The 18,992-nt window shown below is 37.9% G+C and overlaps 1 protein-coding gene across 1 annotated transcript in view; it reads left to right on the forward strand.

Annotated features, from left to right (window-relative positions):
• LOC119423307 (MAM domain-containing glycosylphosphatidylinositol anchor protein 1) overlaps positions 1-18,992 on the forward strand; it is a 230,866-nt gene that overhangs the window by 199,723 nt on the left and 12,151 nt on the right. The window contains exons 12-16 of the mRNA XM_037690686.1: positions 3,414-3,594; positions 3,699-3,722; positions 8,125-8,277; positions 8,541-8,702; positions 12,328-12,458. Of these exons, the coding sequence (XP_037546614.1) occupies positions 3,414-3,594; positions 3,699-3,722; positions 8,125-8,277; positions 8,541-8,702; positions 12,328-12,458 (651 nt within the window). The remainder of the gene's footprint in view (positions 1-3,413; positions 3,595-3,698; positions 3,723-8,124; positions 8,278-8,540; positions 8,703-12,327; positions 12,459-18,992) is intronic.

Below are 18,992 nucleotides of genomic sequence, written 5' to 3' on the forward strand. Positions count from 1 at the left end.
CGTTTATTGCGTTTATATCTCGTTTATACCCTGAAGCCCAGCGATTCTTGAAAAACCGCAAAGTAGGAATAGTAGTACAAGTAGTAAGTAGTAGTTTATTTTAGTATTTATATACAGATATTAAGGCGTTTTGAACTCTTCCCACACTGTTGCAATATTCTAAACAATGTTTCTAAACGCTCTGAAAAAGCACAGAATGTCATGATTTCCCTCTCTGTGCCTCCACTGCTCTCAGCCACCTGCAAGCGCTCTTGGCCACGCCCACTCCTCCACTCTGCAGCAGATTATCTGATCAGCTGTTCAGCTGCAGGAGGAAGTTTATCCTGCAGTAAGAGCTGCACAAAGGTTTTAGGAGGAATCTTTTTCTACAGTTGTAGGCAGCACAAAGGAGCAGCAGGCGCTAAATAATTAAAAATAATTTATTTAAAATAAAAATTCCATGCCGACCGTGTGGCTCATCCATCAATCAACCAATTGTGTGCCATGTCCAGTTTTATTTTGTTAAATCCAAAGTTGTCACTAAGATCAGTTTCACACAAGTGATCCCTAAATGATGCAGAAATTGTGTTGGAAGCATTTATAGGTCTCTCAATTTAAAACCATGACAACCACATAAACATGGTAGGCAAACAATAGAATCCCCATCTATTTATGAAAGTAATCCTACTTTAAGCAGGAAAAAAAAAATGTCTGCTTTGCTTGCCTTCAAGATGCCAGAGAAGGGATTCTTCATGACTGGCAACAGAGGGTGAAAAGTTGGAGCAAGTGATGTTAAACCAGCCAGAATGGCAGGAAGAAAAGAAGACTGTACAACCATTAGTGGCAAAGAGCCTGGTTAGGAAGGAAGGATTTGACTCAAAGAATGTTGCCAAGCACACACTTGGAGGGCTTGAGGGCTGCGGCTGCCATGAGGGACTCACACAGTAATTGGAGCGAGAGAACCGGATTCTTGGCAGCTCGGTCATGAATCACCCTGGTTTTGTCAATAAAAGTGATCAGCTCAATCTGGCTGAGTTAGAATTTGTGTTGGTGAGTAGACATAGAACAGAAACAGCACACCTCAAACTGACAGCCAGAGGACAGGAGGAAGAGCATGGTGGAGGTGTCATAATATGTAGTGCTATATATAATGCAATAAGAGGAAATGTTATGGGATACATCACTAGCTGGGTTTCTGTTGAAGATGTATGCACAAAAAAAAAATAGAAAACACCAGTTTTGTTTTGTTTTTTTAAATTAAACCTTCTTTTTTAAACAGAGTTAATTTACATCTGAGCTGATGGAAAATGTTAGAGATTTTTTGATCAAATATTATGAATGTTTTATTGAACTTTATACTTGTGGCTGAGAACATTTTTCCCCTCTGCCCTGAGAACAAGGAGCTCGGTTGTCTCCCAAAACGTTCTTTTATCTCGGACTGAAGGATGTCTCTTTGTTGCCCATGAACCATACATTTGTGCAAACAAAGAACGTTGAACTCTGCTGAGAATGTTATAAAAGTGAGCAGATGACACGGCTCGCTGCTCAATTCTGTGTTTGGTCTTCATGCATATACATTTATGTCTGTTTATGTATGTAACATGTCCCGAAATTTGCCCTTTCAAGTAAAATCCCGGTAAAAAAGTTTCACATTTTGTGAGTCGTGGTTCTTTTGAGTAAAAGTTGGAGAACGAGAGAATTTCTCCAACAGAAAACCAATGATATGAGTCATTTCACTTGCTACTCAACAAACTGATTAGAGGAAAAAAAAGGCATTTTTATTCTTAGAAAACTAACAGAACTCACTGATGACAAAACAAACACACCAAACTCAGTTGAAAATGTTAATTTTTTTATTTTTTCAAGACTTACCCGAAAATAGTAAAACTTCAACACTTTTCAAGATCTGATATCAAATTCAGATTTTAGTTGGACGGAAAACCAGCTAGAGTCTCTGATTTTACTTTGGAACCATTAATGCCAGCCACAGAGGAACTCACTGAAAGCATCGCGTGAGATTATTTTAAAGTGAGGAGTTAAATCGATTGTTTTGCTCTTTCAGGATTCCCCTGTGTGCGCCAAGACACTCAGTTGCAAAATCAAATCAAGTTTATCAAGCGTACTGAAACAACCGGAGACGACCAAAGTCTACTTAACAACACAACCAACAAATGAACAGAAAGATATTAAACCACGCAAAAGTAGAACAAGAAAACATTTAACGTAAGACATAAAATGTAGCAATAAAAATGCGTTACACAATGAAATATATGAGTAGTTTAGATTTGAATAATGTGTTATTTTAAGCTATAATAATCATTGTGACCAAATTACAGCTAGCAGCCTTCTACTGCTAACTTTAATTCACACTTTTATATTGATATATTCTAGTTGCCACAGGAATCTGAAAGGATTGTGACCTTTACTTTGAAAGCTTAACCCCAATTAACTGTAATAATGAGAAACTCACAGCTGAGCTGAGTAAAACATTGAGCATGCACATTTTACATTTTTTTCTACTCGTGTCTTTCATTGAAATTAATCAGTTTGCAAATATGAAAAGCTACAGTATATTGGATAGATACTAAAACCATCTACAATCATGGTGGATGACAGAACAGGAGTTTGAACTTATACAAGCAAGACTTGCAAGGGATCTGTACAGTGGACATTTAAAACAACCACACACGCATGCTGCTCTACTTTATGTACCTGTTAATGGCACGCTGTGGGTGTAATAAGTTGTTATGGTGAAGTGGCTGACCTAATGCATTAGATTGAGTTCACTGTCAGGTCTTTAAGTAGCTGGGATCAGAGGCAGATACACAGCTAATGGATCCTTCTCTCCGTGGGTGGAATAACACAGCAATAGCTCTTTATTAAATGCATTGCTGACAGAAAAAAGACACAACTTAACTTTAAAAAAATGAGACAACAGCAACTTGCTTAACATCATAATCATTTTACATTTTCATTCCCATGATGCACAGCCAATTTAATTGATTTACACTTGTTTATATGGGGGTAATGTGATTAGGTTATGCATTACAATGCTGCAGGAAACACACAAATAACTGAACAGTGACGAGCAAAGAAATATGTTTTAAATCCCTACTTCTCAAGAAATGGTTGCTGAGTCCTTGTCATGGTATTACTTTGAAAAATCACTCATCTAGCTGGTGCTCGAAAACTAAACCAACATGTGTGTTTTGGAGCATACATTTCAGAAGGAGAGCTTCAAAATTATTCTACATATCTGTGTCTCTGAAGCTTTTAATGAGTGAAGAAGGACAGAACTGTTTAAATAAATGTTCAGAAATCCTCATGTGACCACTGATTAAAACTAGAAATGTAAAAATACAAGTAAAACCAGTATTGTATATATCTTGCCATGTTTGTATCGTTGGTCTTTTTTTCTGTTTTTGTTCGTGTAGAACAAGCAGAATGTGGTGTCAAAGCAAATAGACCTTAAGGGGAAGGAGCCAGAAAATGGGGTACTTTTGTCCCATACAATATCAGACCTGAGAATCCCTCTGTCTTATGAGGTCCGACTGGCTCCCATCACCACCTACATCACTGGTGACTACATAAGCCGGACCATCCAGTACTCAGAACGTAAGTCTCTTTTAAAGCTTTTGATTGATTTCTAAAAAGTTTTTACTTTTTAAAATTCTTCACTTACATCGCTTGATGTGCATATTTGAACTTTTTTCTTACAGCTTACACTTACCCAAGATCTTCAGGTAAGACTGAACATCATCTTTTTTTTTTTTCACATTTTACAATCCAGAAGGTGCTTCTGAGTGTCTGGTTGATAACTTGTTTATTTTATGAAGGCACACTGACTCTAGATGGAAACAATGAAAACCTCTTTTTGTTTTCTGCTTGCCTCTGAAAGTGGAACTCAAATCAAAGAATGATGTGACCCTGAACTAAACACATTCCAGCTGCAAAACAAAACTAGTTGATTTTGCAATAACCAAGCTAACTTTAACTAGAGAAATTGCATTTCTTGTGAAAATGCAGTGTGAATGCTGATTGCAGAAGAACTTGCTGAGAAATAGCTGAAATTAGCTCAATAACAAAACAAGCCTAAATTAGCAGAAGGACGCAGAAATAACACATTTGTTGAATTAGGTTTAAATAAGCAGAAATGAGCATAGAAATTATGAAATTACCTTAAAAAAAGGCTGAAATTAGCAACCAAAAAAAAAAGCTGAAAAGTAGCGGAAAAGACAGGAAGAAGGCTAAACTACCAGAAGCAAGTAGAAAGAGCTGAAATTAGCTAAAAATGTGGAATTAGCTGATAAAGCTAAAATTATCAGAAAATCAGCTAAATAGAAGCTGAAATAGATGAAACTAGTAAAATTAAGATGAAAGGAGCACAACATACTGAAATAAGCATAAAGAAGTTTGAAAGTAGCAAAACTACCACAGAAATATGAATTTTTCTGAAAACAGCCAAAATTAGCGACGGAATGCAAAAAATGGTAGCCGAAAAGGTAGAACAAGCTTAAATTAGCTGAAGAAAGCAGAAAGAACATGTTTGCCTAATTAGGCTGAAAAAATAAAAAATGAGCACAAAAAAGTAGAAATTATCTAAACATAGCTGAAATTTGAAGAAAAAAAAACTGCAGAAAAGTTGCTAAAAGGCAGAAAGAAACATACATTACCTGAAGGAAGTGGAGAGAGCACATTTTTTTTACTGATCTGAACAAAAAAAGGTTGAAATGAGTGCAATTAGCTGAAAAGCTAATATTTGCATAAACCTGCTGAATTGTAGCTGAAATATTAGAAAAAACTGAAACTTGCCAACATAAGCTGAAAGGAGAATAACAAGCTGAAATTAGCAGAAAGAAGTTGGAAGAAGCACAAAAATGTTCTAGTTAGCAGAAAAAAGACGATAGGAGCACCAAGCAGCTGAAAAATAATAAACAGCTGAAATTAGCTGAAAGTAGTTGAAAAGTTCAAATTTGCGCAAGGAAGCTGAAAGAAGTTGAACCATAACAAAATATGAAAGGAGCAGTAAAAGGTTGTAAACCGATCTAAAGATTTGAAGGATGTAAAATGAGCTCAATTCATTTTCTATGAGAAAAAAGTAGCAGAAAAGGCTAAATATTTCTAAAAGCTAAAGTTGCACCAATGCCAAAAGTCATAAGAGGATTGTCCTGAAAGAGCTGAACATTTTGATATATGATTTGTTGAAATGGCTAAAAAACTGTCACAATAGTGTGAATGCTTCATGAGCATTCACACTATTAGCAATACAAATTAATAATGGCTTGTTTCTCCCTGCATTTTATTCATCTAACATTTAGATGAATACAATGCAGAGAGAAGAACAAATCAGTCCTCACAGTTTTGGAGGACACATGCTTCTTTGTATATAAAAATAAAGGGGTTAAATAGAATATGGAGAGTCAAAGTTTATACACCATGAGTCATCAAGGGAGACAGTCACAGAGCCAAACAAGTGTATCTGTGAAGTAGATCACATCACATCCCTCTAACTAATAATGCTGTGTAGTTGTATGTAATTCTGCAGCCATGAGATAAATCAGGGTGCAGTCAGTATGAATGAAACTTTGATTTTATTACCAAAAAACGCAGGAAAAAGCAAATAAACAGAAAAACAAATGTTAAACATTAATTGAATCTGAACATGCTTTATGGGCATTTTAAATGCCTATATGACAGTGATTTAACTATATGAAGCTTGTATTAAACATGACGTTGGTTAAAGGATATGAGCCAAAATGTTCTAAAATATTCTTACATCTCACCCAAAAACCTTGCTTTCGTTCAGCTCTGTATATACGTTACTGTTTTGCAAAATTTCCCGTCTTTCTGCCTTTTTTTTCCCGTATTTCTCTTGGCGTCTTCGTCTTCCTCAATCAGTCGCATCTCGTCTGTTTTCTTCATTAAGAGACACATTGCATTTTTCTGGCAGGAGTGGCAGTTGGCTCTGCCAAGGTGAGGCAATTAAAACAACAGCAGATTGGAACAGACTGCGAGAACAACGGTGTAAATTGAAAGCAGCGCATGTAGTGGAGAAGGGTGTGAATAGTAATAGATTAGCTCCGTGAAACAAAAGTGAATGTACAAGACGTCCTTGTGGAGAGCACAAGCCGTGTGCGTCTTCATCAGACTGTGTGTGTGTATCTCTGTGTGTCTCTGGGATGCTCTCGCTGAAGCTGTCAGCTTGGATGGTTGTAGATGGCTGTTGTTATGCTCTCTTGTTTAGTGAATCTCTGATAATGGCAAAGCCCTCCAGATGGGCTAATGATTGTGACAACACCATGTGAGAAGTCCCTTTATCTTACTTAACAAGAAGCATCAACATTAAGACTCGCGGGGCCTGAATTTTTATGGTGCAATTTAAAAGACAAAAATGGGAAAACATTAAAATGATTCCAAATATCGTAGACTAATGCATGTCCATTACAAATCCATCTTTTGTCATACATTATTAGAATAAAGCAGTGTATTAGGAAGGTGTCATCAAATTGCAAGCCAGGGAAATCAAGGCCTTTAACCTTTTATTTTTGACAAACTTCCAAACTGTATCAGAGGCTGTCGTAGAGTTTTTTCAAGATTCTAAACTCTGCTGAAAGTATTGTGTAATTTTGTTACGCGTCACGCTTCATAAGGAAAATCGATGCCTTGGTGTCAGTCTGGGTCAAGACTCAATGGGGGCAGATTGGGCAATGAATGTGTTAAACTTCAGCAAATAAAATACTATGAGAGCAGAAGTACTTCAGTACAATTCATATGATGTCTTTGTTTAAAATGTATACTACTATTGGTTAAGTTATTGATCTGTGTGCACACAGTAGTGTGAGTGTGTTTTTGTCTTTTCTGATCCAAGTATCTCTATTGTAAGCAGATATTAAGGCAGCAGTAATGCTGTAAAATAAATATGTATAACAACAACAACACCAACAACAATAATAATAATTATTATTATCATTATTCAATTCAATTCAGAAATTCTTTATTAATCCCAAAGGGAAATTATTGGTTGTTGTAACTCATTATCATCGTTTCATTAAGAGATTTTATAGATACTGATGGCTGTAGGCAGGAAGGATCTCTTGTAAAGGTCCATCCCACAGTGGATCTGAAGAAACTGGTCGCAGATGCCGTCCGATCTGTCCACCCAGACTCGGCTGGCCTCTTGGTTCCTCCAGGCTGCATGACCACCCGAATGCTGGGCTGAACTCCTCCCAGCTGCCTGCCAAGCTCCTTGTCTCTGTGGGCAGCCGACTGCAGGTGCTGGGGGACGATCCTGTCCTTCTACTGTCAGGCATTTGAGCACAGCTGGCAAGAAGACGGGAATGCATCTACGGCGCCTCCTTTTCAACTTGTTTGAGATTTGGGGCTGTGGCTGAGATATTATTTTAGCTTTGAGGCATTAATCATCTGCTCCCGGTTGTAAAAAAAACAAACAAAAAAAACAACAACAACAAAAAAACACATTGTTATGGTTATGCATCATAACAAATGTCCAAAACTAAAAATGTTTCAGTAAAAATTCTTCCAGCTGCACAGCTTCCGATACCAGAGGAAACAATCATCCAAAAAATGTGATTTACATCCAGAAAAAGATGAGTTAAAGTTTCCAAAAGCAAAATCTCAGAATGAATAACAGAGCTACTCCAACATGCAGCCACCCCGAGTGGTGCAATTCTAGAATTGTATTATTATTATTATTATGATTATGATTATTATTATTATTATGATTATTATTATTATTATTATTATTATTTGTAGTAAAGCACAAAGATTAACTTAAATCACATGTTGCTTTGAACAATATCTCTAAATTAAAATATTTTCATTTGATTGCTTTTGTAATTGCATGTATAGGAGGACCATAATCTAAAAAAAATATTAAAATGTAAAGTTTTCTTTATGTATTTCCTGCCTCCCACACTGTGTCTATCAGTTTGCCAGTAATTACCATGGTGTCTGATCTGAAGTGCATTTTACAAAAGCTATTTTGTATATTTGTTGTTGACATTCATATCTGTGGGAAGTTGAGTGAAAAGGTTTTCTCCCCTGAAATTTGTAATGTCACCCTTGGCATGGATAAAATGTGTTTTTCTTTAATGCTTTGTCACCTTATATACATTCTCACCACAGACCACGTGTGTGGGTTTGAGGATGAACGGATCTGTGGCTTCTCTCAGGACCGGAGTGACGTCTTTGACTGGACGAGACAGAATAACCTGACACATAATCCCAAGCGATCTGCCAATACAGGGCCGGAGACCGACCGCAGTGGAACAAAGGAGGGTGAGGAAACTGGGGAGTTAGTTTAAAGGCACATTCACGGTCTCAGTTGTAGAACTATAAACAAAACTAAAAAGCCAGACAATAAAGTTTACATAAAAAATGCAGCAATATACACAAGATTTACCGTTTCATTTTATGTTATATTTTGATATTAAGTTGAATTATTTAAATATTGAATAAATGTTTGTAACTATAAAATCAACATGCAGTAATTATCTCAGAATCACGTCTCTTTATTTGGTGTTTTTTGTCGTTGGTTGCAGGATATTATATGTACATTGAAGCATCACGCCCCCGTGCTCAAGGGGACAAAGCACGTCTTCTGTCCCCACTGTTTAATGTGTCTTCAGTCAAGGGTCCCAAGGGCTCTGGCAGAGTGCCGTACTGCGTTTCCTTCTACTATCACATGAAGGGCAAACACATTGGTGAGTGATGAAGACATGTCTATAAATGCAAACAAATTGTGCTTAACCATATGAAACAATCCTAATCACACAATTTCACACACAGTTAAAAATACAGAATGTGCCATAAGACTTCTTGTGTCAAACAGTGAACTCTTTGCTTGACCCCTAAGTGTAGAGCTCGTTACTCACACGGTGTGTGTATTTGTAGGAGAAGTTTGAGGCGGGTGACAGGATGTTAGCAGTGCTCCGTTTGTATGTTTCTTCTTTTACTGTCTGCACGTGTGTGTGTGTGTGTGCGTGTGTGGATGGGGGTGTTTGAAGAGGGCAGAGGCTCTATGATTTATTGTGGGGTCATGATACAATCAGTCATTTGGCAGAGCTATTCATCATAATATGCTATGTCACACAGAACACATACATCTTGGAGCCTACAGCGCTGCACACAAGGCTGTACACAAGGCTAACACACACACACACACATACGAGCAGACACTTTTTCTGCAGCTCTGGGCTGCACAAATGTGCAACAGGTGCTAAATAATTCAAAATAATTTATTTTAAATAAAAATCCCATGCCGATCGTGCGGCTCATCCATCAATCAGCCAATTGTGTGTCATGTAAACTGTATATACAGGTATATATAGACTTAGTCAAAAAATAATGGTGAAAAAATTACAAAACAAATCGATGAAATAGACAGTGGTAGTCAGAGTGGTCATTAACTTGTTGTTTTTCAAAGGATATTGAACTACTCCAACTAGTTTTCATGTACTTGATGATTCTGCATTAAACATTTAAAAAAAGCCTAAACACCCTTTGACAAAATGTATATTTTGAAATGTGTTCATATGTTGCAGTCCTCAGAATGCAAAGGGCCTAGCAAAAAAGAAGTCTAGAGATTGTTAGGAGAGTAGGACGCAACTTCCAAAACAATATGCAGCTGACGTGTTTGTTCAACCCAATATGTCCCTTTTCAAGCTCCCCAACAGCAACAACAAACAATATTTAATTAGTTTTGTTTGCCACAAGGTAGCATGTCTGAATAAGCTGAGTTTGCAAAGTGCAGCTGTTGATAGCGATTCACTAGATTATTTTTATTCTAGAAATACATAATGGAAATTGGGACATTTAAATAATGGAATTCTTGCATTTTTATTTGGTTTAAACCTTTACTCAGTAATATATAATTGATGTGGTAATGTTCCCAGGGGTTTACTATATAACAATAGTTGTGGTTCAAACCAGCAGTAAACTTTGAATGAACATTAACATTTGAGATTCAAAACCAACTCCGCCTGACTTTTAGCTATTAAAACAAAATAACTGATTTGGGTTTAGGTGAAGCAGTGCATACACATCTGTGTCTGACTGTGAATGTCTAGGACTTTGTCCACTTGTGATTTGTCAGACAAGTAGCTCTGATAGAGCTGTGTCTTCTCCTCTGAATCTCTGGCACTCTTACAACACTCTGCAGTCCCTCAGTCCAATCAATGGACTCCATATCAGGTCCTCTTTAGCCTCTGCAGTGTGTCGAGACGTGTGGGTGCAAGTTTGTGTGTAGGTGGTGATGAAAGAGCAAAGACCCAATAAGACCATATTAGGTGGTAATACAGAAAAACAGGATGAAGAAGTAACTGGGTTACATTTAAAATTGTCTTTTAAGACCGTTATAAAATTATAGAGACATGGATGTGCTTTAACATCAAACAAACACACTTTTAAATACATAAGTGTGTGTGTGTGTGTATGTGTGCACTAAGAGAATCAAAATTGAACCTCCCTTCGTTGTCATGTCCATCAGATGTAAAGTCAACATATTTAATTTCCAGTTTAAGACATTAATCGTTATCAGCTTTGCTCTTTTTAATATTAGTCTATAATTATTGCTCACACACTAAAAGAATGATTTATTCACATATGCAAGCATATGACTAAATACTGCATGCACTTGCTCATTCATTAATATGGCAAATAGTGCACGGATCCCCCCCAGTTGTATATTTGTTTAGGCGACTGGTGGTTGGTTAATGGTCCAATTAGGAGCTGGCTGGAGATCGTTAAGAAGATGAATGTTTCTCTCACATCTTAGAGAGCTGAGTGAGACAGACAAGAGAGAGGGAGCCTATTAAGACCCCTTCTTGTGGCTCACACATCCTTTCTAAAACCTTCACATCACACGACAGTGAAGTGTGTTCAGTATATATACTTTAAAAGAGTAATTAACACATTCAACAAATGCCTCTGCCATAGTTTCTCTTTCTTGCTCTTTCTTTCGATCACCTCTGAACTGGTAGCTTGGTTGAATATTCTCTGTCTCTGTCAATGTGAAGCAAATTTATTGTCTGTGCTTCAGTGTAGAAATTAAAACAAATCAGAGTGAATTTTGACCTATATGTTGCTGTTCTTACCTTAACTCAGTGTTCAGTATATTATTGATATTTACATTAGATTAGATCAAAATTAAAAAGGCTATATGACATTATGTTGCATCATTTGTTCAACCTTTATTTATACAGATTAGTTTCATTGAGCCTCAAGGACTCATTTACAAGAGAGACCAGATTTTAATAAAGAATGATGACAACAGTAGCCAACAAAGATAGCAATAGACAATCATAAAATACAGCATACAAACTGAAAAATAAATCTAAGATGATGATGTAAAATAAATAAATAAAAAAAACAGCTACATTATAAAGCAATCTAAAATACGGAAAACAGGAACATGTCTGCGTTGGCTTTGAACATGAACTTAGCAGATGTTTGAAGTCACTCAAAGAGGTCAAGGTCGAGAGCTTCAAATGTTTTTGAAAGATTTTCCAGGAAACAGGAGCGGAGTAGAAGAAGGCCCTTTTGTCTAGTTCAGTCTGCACTGAGGGAACACTGCAGGTAATGATGTCCTGAGAGTGCACGCTGTAGCTGCACTCATGCAGTGACATGTAGGAGGAGATGTATGAAGGCAGCAGACCAAGAAGTGATTTAAAGATGAAAATGTACCAGTGGAAGAGTCTGAGTAGAGTTCATGATGACCAGTTAACCAGTGAATACAGGGTGCAATGATGGGTACGCTAGATAAAGACAGTTATGAATCTTAGCGCACCGTGACAGACAGCGTTCAACATCTGCAGGGTTCTTGTAGGAGCGTTCATGTAAATAATGTCACCTTAGTCAATGGAGGGAAGGAAAGTTACAGATACAAGGTGTTTTCTAGCATTCAGAGTTGGACAGGGTCTATTTCTTAAAAAGAAACACAGTTTTACTTTCAGTTTCTTTGCCAAGTTTTCAACATGGGGCTTATAGGAGAGATGCGAGTCGGCCAAGATACACAATTATCTGTAAGATTCGACAAACTCAATAGGAACACCATTCAAAGATAAAATAGAAGGAAGGACTGCTGGGACTGACAGCCTGTTTGGAAACAACATCCCTTTGATTTTGTCAGCATTTAGCACCAGTTTGAGACTGATGCTAAAGAGATAATGTTGAGATAACATTTAGTTCCTGGATTTTTTATAATACCTGATCTTGTTTTGTAGTGGTGCCACACGAACAGCCAATTAAGTTTCTAATGATCTGTACTTGTGTGGCTGTGTTTGTGCAAATGTGTACTCCCTTGAATGCATATGTGCACATTTTTCACAGGTACGCTTAATGTACTTCTGAGAGTGAGAAGCATTGCTCCTGTGGACTCGGTGGTGTGGGCAAAGTCTGGTCATCAGGGCACTGACTGGAGGAAAGCATCTTTTGACATTAGTCCCAGCGGTCCCTTCCAGGTAAGGGTTTAATGATTGCTTTTCTGTTACTATAGGAAATAAAAAAATAGTATTTAATAATGTGTACAATTTGGACACAGTAAATCAGCTAACAACTGTTTAGTCTTTCTCCAGGAAAAATAAGATGTAACCAACCAAACCATACTGAGTGCTTGTTTGCATAACTGTAGGAACCCTCCCCCTCAGCTCTACCTTGTAACACTAAGCAGCTGAGATTTGTTGCATGAAATTCAGTACGTGACCTGCAGGTATGACCCAGTCATCTGTTAAGGGACAAACATGCTGTGTGCTCTGTCCTCTTAGCGTGAGTTTTGAAGGATTCAACCTCTAAAGGCAATTCAGTCTTCAGTGCTTGCCCCTTGATTTTTATCACGGCCCAGCGCCGCCGCTTTGGCTTGCTTCAGGAAAAAGAAAGAAGGGGGGGGGGGGGGCTCCCTTTTACTTGTCATCTTTCTCATTGTTTTGACATTTCTTCTACTGCACCCATTTCTTCTCAACTGTGTCTTTCCCAGAAGGTATTGCTCCACTCCAGCATCACATGAACAGAAGACTTTTATACACTGGGTTTATGGAACCCAGGAAAGTCCACAAAGGGTTGGGGGGGGGGGGGGAGTTTGCTTAAGATTTGATTAATGTTTCAAAATGGATTTGGCACTGTGACATTTAAAGCTGCAAAGAAAACCAGAAAAATTCATTGAATTTTAGATTTACTACACTGAATTTACTTCAAGAGTAACTTCTACCCTATACACTTTGCTCATGGCCAGAATAATTTCCCCTTGGTAAAGGTAAAATATCAACAAGTACTGAGCAGGAAAGAAATGGTGCGAGCTGCAAGTCGGTGGTGAGAATGAAGAGAAACAAAGCTTTTTTGTTTGCAGCTTTGTTTTTCGTTAGTGCTCCTGCCAGCTCCTAGGGTCTCTGCAGCAGGGTGATCTCATAAAATATTCTATAACAGTATAAAGACATGATCAAGTGATATAATTTACTATGAAGCTACAAAGATTTGATCAGAACAGTTGCATTAATAAAAATCATAAAAATGATTGTACATCTCAATAACCTTCAATCTTTGTGTCAGCAGAAATGGTGAGGATTTCTCTTTTTTTTTTAAATACTGTAAATGTAGGTCACACAGTTTTTGACTTTTTAGTGCAAATGCAAGGACTGAGAAATAAAAGCCTTTTGAATGAATAGTTGGCTTTTTTTCTAAGAACAGCAGGAAGAGGAGCTACACAAAAAAAAATCTGATGAATATTTAATTTCTCAAAACTGTGCTGAATTGTGCGGCACGGTGGCGCAGTTGGTAGTGCTGTTGCCTCTCAGTGAGAAGGTTGCCAGATCAAATCCCAGCCGGGGGCCTTTCTGGGTGGAGTTTGCATGTTCTCTCCATGAATGTGTGGGTTTTCTACAGGTACTCCAGTTCCACAAACCAAAAACATGTATGCTAGGCTGATTGGTAACTTGTCCCTAGGTGTGAGTGAGAGAGGAAGAAGCGAGTAAAGATAATGGATGGATGTGCTGATTATGAAGTCTAGAACCATATTTTTCTGCTGATTTTAAAGAGCCACATAGGTTAATATACATGTTTGTCCTAAACTATGAATGCATACAGAATGAAGAGAGAATGGTGAATTAATTAGTTTAGTGGTCTTTATTAATAGAGAAGTGTTTGTCCTTCCTGTCTTTGACTATGCTTAACTTTAGTTCAAGAAATTAAAATTTTCTTTCATCTGAAATTTTGTAGTTTAAAATAAATAGACAAATGTAATAAATAGTGGAGAAAATGGTATGAGAGGTAAGTCAAGAAAAGTGTCCACGTTTGAGCACTATCTGTTGACACATCATTGAGTCCTTGTGGCTGTTTGGCAGCTGTGCTTACAGTCACTTCTTCTCTGTTGGCATGTGGCAGAGTAAACGAGGTGACTCAGTCCGGCTCTTTGACTGGACATGATGCTTCCTCTCTCGCTAATTTTCTCTGCCTCGCTTACTCACTTGTGTGTGTCTGTGCATCCATGTCTATGTACAGTAAGTGTAGAAGGGTTTAAAAAACAAAAACAATGCTGAGTGATTTTATTCCCCTGTGGAAGATTCTGAATCGTTTTTTTTTTTTTTGTCTTCATTTTTTTCTCCTCTTTTCTCTACTTATCTTTTTGTCTTGCACAGCTCTGGGAAAAAGGAACCATCTAGGTCGATTATTGCTCTGGTTCACTTCAAGCTCTCCTGTCTAAGGGTGATAACTAATGGTTCTTTAAAAAAAAAAACTAACTATAAGGCAGACAGTTTTCAGCCTGCTACTTGCATTTTCATCAGTACAGATATTTTTTGTACTAGCATGAGAAAACTACGTTAAGGATGAATATGCTTTTGTAACACATTGTTTCTTTAATGATGAAGCAAACATAGTTTGAAATGTATCTGTACAGTCTTTTTAGACTTTCATGTTGGGCTGGGAATGTGCAAACCTTTTCATGTTTGCAAATGTTAAATGTTTAGGTTTTGAGATTATCACTGAAATGTGAAATGCTGCATATGTGGGAATGTAGTACATTATGATACTGTGTATATAAAGATTACAAAATAAAACATAAGCAATGCTTATTCAGGTTAAAAAAGTTATGAAGATCTATAAATATTTCTCAGAGTTGCAACTTGTTCTGAAGTCCTATCTGCCAAATTCAACTAAGCAAAACTAAATGTAGAGTTTTACAATGTAATTATTGTGCAGAGTGTTAAGATCAGATCCCAAATGAGAGACGGGAGACCTATTTGGCAAACCACAGCATATCTTTGTGTTCTGGTCTCACAAAAACAGAACATGTGAAGTTTCTAAAACATGATATAGTGACAGCTGGTAATGTGTTAAAATTGCATATTAAAACCACAGAAAGTAACACATTTCCCACCACTGACTTGGTTACTAGGGTTACAGTCCTGCCTCTCACACTGGTTACAACTTAGGAGAGAAACCGTGAGATTAGACACACTTCACTTCTCCAACCATAAGCTTTCACTAAACCTTACTAAAAGGGTTTTATTGCTATAATCCATGCCAACCATTGACTAAACTTTATGACATTTCCCTAAGACCTTAAACACAGGTAAAACTAGCAGACATAAATGTGAAACACACCATGATTGAGTTTTGTCTCGCATAGTTTTTTTTTTTTTTGTTACCCCAATCACACTGTCCTTCTACCCTTTCATGTTATCTTTAGATACTTGTTTTCTACCACCTCCTTGAATCGCCACCTTATCATGGTGGTGGAGTTTGTGCACCTGAATGATCCTAGGAGCTATGCTGTCTGGAGATATTTTAAATGCTCCTGGTAGGGTCTCCCATGGCAGAATGGTTCTAGGTGACAGGCCGGACAAAGAGTGATTCAGAAGACTTGTATGGACAAAAGAAAACAAGGAGCTCAGTGTCCCTTGCCCGTATGTGGGTTATCGAGGCCCCACCCTGGAGCCAGGCCTGGGCGAGGGCTTGTCGCTAATGCCTGGTGGCTGGGTTTCTACCCATGGGGCCCAATCAGGCTCAGCCTGAATGAGCAACATGCATTTGCCTTCCTGTGGGCCCACCACCTGCAGGAGGGGCCATATGAGTTGGGTGCATGAATCCATGGGCGATGGCCGAAGATAGGGACCTTGGCGTTCCGACTCTTGGGACATGGAACGTGACCTCTCTGGAGGGGAAGGAGCCTGAGCTTGTGCGTGAGATTGAGAGGTACCAACTAGATATAGTTGGGCTCACCTCAACGCACAGCATGGACACTGGAACCAACCTCCTTGAGAGGAGCTGGACCTTATTCCACTTTGGAGTTGCCCATTGTGAGAGGTGCCGAGCTGGTGTGGCTCTACTCTTAGCCCCCCAGCTTGGTGCCTGTACACCTGTGCCATGCTGGTGAGACTCTGTCTCTTGGTTGGTCTGGGAACGCCTTGGAGTCCTCCCAGATGAGCTGGAATAGGTGGCTGTGGAAAGCAATGTCTGGGCCTCCCTGCTCAAGCTGCTGCCCCCGCGACCCAGCTTCAGAACAAGTGGAAGATAATGGATGGATAGATGTTGCACAAACAAGCAGTTCTGTTGTAAACCTGTAATTTACCAACAACTGTAACTCTTGATTGTTGTTGCTAAAAATAACATGATCATACACCTGACAAGTAGTGATGACAAGTATGCACCATGCACTCTTTCGTTTGTGTAAAAAACAAACAACCAAAAACAACAAAAAAGGTTTTGTTGGTTTATTTTGATAAATTAAGTCCTTTATCCACTAAACTGTAGGTTTTCTGTATAATTATAACCATCCAGGTTATCCCTCAGATTATTAGCAAACAGATTTTGTTTCACAAGATATTTATTGGATATTATAAAAACTGCTTTGCATCCATGAATTCTCAGCATTTGATAATCTAGTTTTCTTCGCTCGGTGATATCTAATTATAAACTGTCCATTAAAGCAAAGCAAAGAAAGAGCAATTAAATTTTTTTAAATAAATATTAAGAACATGGCTCATCATCTACCACAGAAAACTGATGTTTTGATGATACTTGGAACTGTTCACATCAGTTGTGAAAGCTTATTTTCTTTAATTTAGTCCACATCTGTCTTTGACACACACACACACACACACACACATATACCATACATTTGTATGTTATAGCTTAGTCGTTTGCAAATTTGTATACAATATGTAAGTCTAGAGCAGTTGTTTCTTCATAGTCTGCAGCTAGTGCAAATCAGTGGCTTTCTGTGTGTCTTGGGATTAATTTAAAGATGTTTTTCATTCCATAGGTTGTAAAAGGGCTGGCCTTTGACTGACCTTTGTATATAAAGATCTGAGGTCAGTCACCTCCAGGTAATTGTAGTTTGCCATTTAATTACCTGATTCAACTTCTGTTGTTGTGGAAAATGCTATATAGAACAAATTGAACTTTGACTCTTTTTCTAGTCATCAATCTAAAACATACCTGTGATTATTTTTATTGACTGCCTGTAGAAGAGTTAGCTGTTAGCACTGTGTTAATCTGAATGCAGGTTTACAGTATATCAATGGCTACAGTGTTTTAAGGTGTTGGAGAACAGTAGTGCTGTATAATAGATCGTAATTGCATTTTAAAGTTATATTTTCTCTACATCAACACATTTTTTTTCTAAAATACTGTTTGCCTTGTTGCATTCATTATCTAGTGTTTCTTCATTTCCTGTTTAAAGACATGGTAGATTTTTTTTCAACCCTCCCAGTGGCAGTTTTTGATGTGTTTGTCCTTTGCCTTCATAAAGTGCAGGAGTGACTGCATATTGGTGCTTGTTTCTACCTCATGTTGACAGCATTTCTGGGGAGAAGACAAACTTTCTAGTCCTGTGCTCAACTCATTGACTGTATACTCCCAAATCCTTTGGAGGTGCTGCACTTGTCTGCATTTTCTTTATTTTGGCTCCATTCAACAAAACCAATGTCTTTGTGACAGTTTTATTGTTTGTCTCGCTAAAACAAGAGCTACCAGTTAGCCTTTGGCCGTCATCAACACACAACATTTATTATAAACGCCAAGAGCTAACGGATAATTAAGCCTCAGCGTTTAAAATTTATGCTCACAGGTTTTGATCACACCTCTGGATATTTATGCTGTAAGTTCATGAAAATAAAAATGCAATTTCACCAGCTTTCTACCTTCTTATGAGTCACATCTTTAGGCAAATATATATGCCCATTTTAGTTATTGAACAACAATAAAAGTTCTGTTTGATTTTAGTGGTTTATTTTTTGGTCTATAAATCAAATCCTTCTGACTTCTACAAGCATGCAATCATATCCCTGCATTGTCTGAAATTGCCAAATAAACGTTCCTTGTTTTTGAGTCTAACCTATAAGGCACAAATCAAATGGACACATAAAATCAATAGAGTTACAACTACAGCAAAAAGCAGTAACATGTTTGTAGTAGATTACTTGTGTCCCCACTCGCCCTTCTTTGGATTAACCAGAGGCCATCTGTGTGCCTCGCAGTGATTGGTACCAGAGGGGCCTGTTGGATGCTGGGCCAACCAACGTTAGTGTGCCTCACATTGCAGACAATCAGCCCTGTACCGGTATTTCAAAGCTCTGACTGTATGTCTCCTACCTTTTTTTTTTTTCTCACACACACGTATGCACATTTTTACCCCTTCCTCTCTTCCAAGACCGTGTCCTCTCTGGTGTGTGGATAGCACATCAATGGGAACATTAAAGGTTACAAGGCTCGACAAAACAACACTCTCACAACTTCAACCTGACACTTGGCTGCACACCCTTTGATCCTGGAGTCTTTCTTTCACATGCACAAACAGGCACACACATTTACACACACGCACACACACACACATCCACCCGTTGTCTATCACAGTCAGGCGGCTTTCTCATACACATTATAGTGTTATGACAAACTGAAATGTTTTTATTATATTTTATATATGTAGCTGTGATCCTAAAACCCCAGGTAGCCAATAATAAATGTGTTGAAAATCATATGGATCTTTAATAAATTTTAAATTA

The sequence above is a fragment of the Nematolebias whitei genome, chromosome 2 (assembly GCF_014905685.2).
Source record: "Nematolebias whitei isolate Nwh7 chromosome 2, NemWhi1, whole genome shotgun sequence".
Classification (NCBI taxonomy): domain Eukaryota; kingdom Metazoa; phylum Chordata; class Actinopteri; order Cyprinodontiformes; family Rivulidae; genus Nematolebias; species Nematolebias whitei.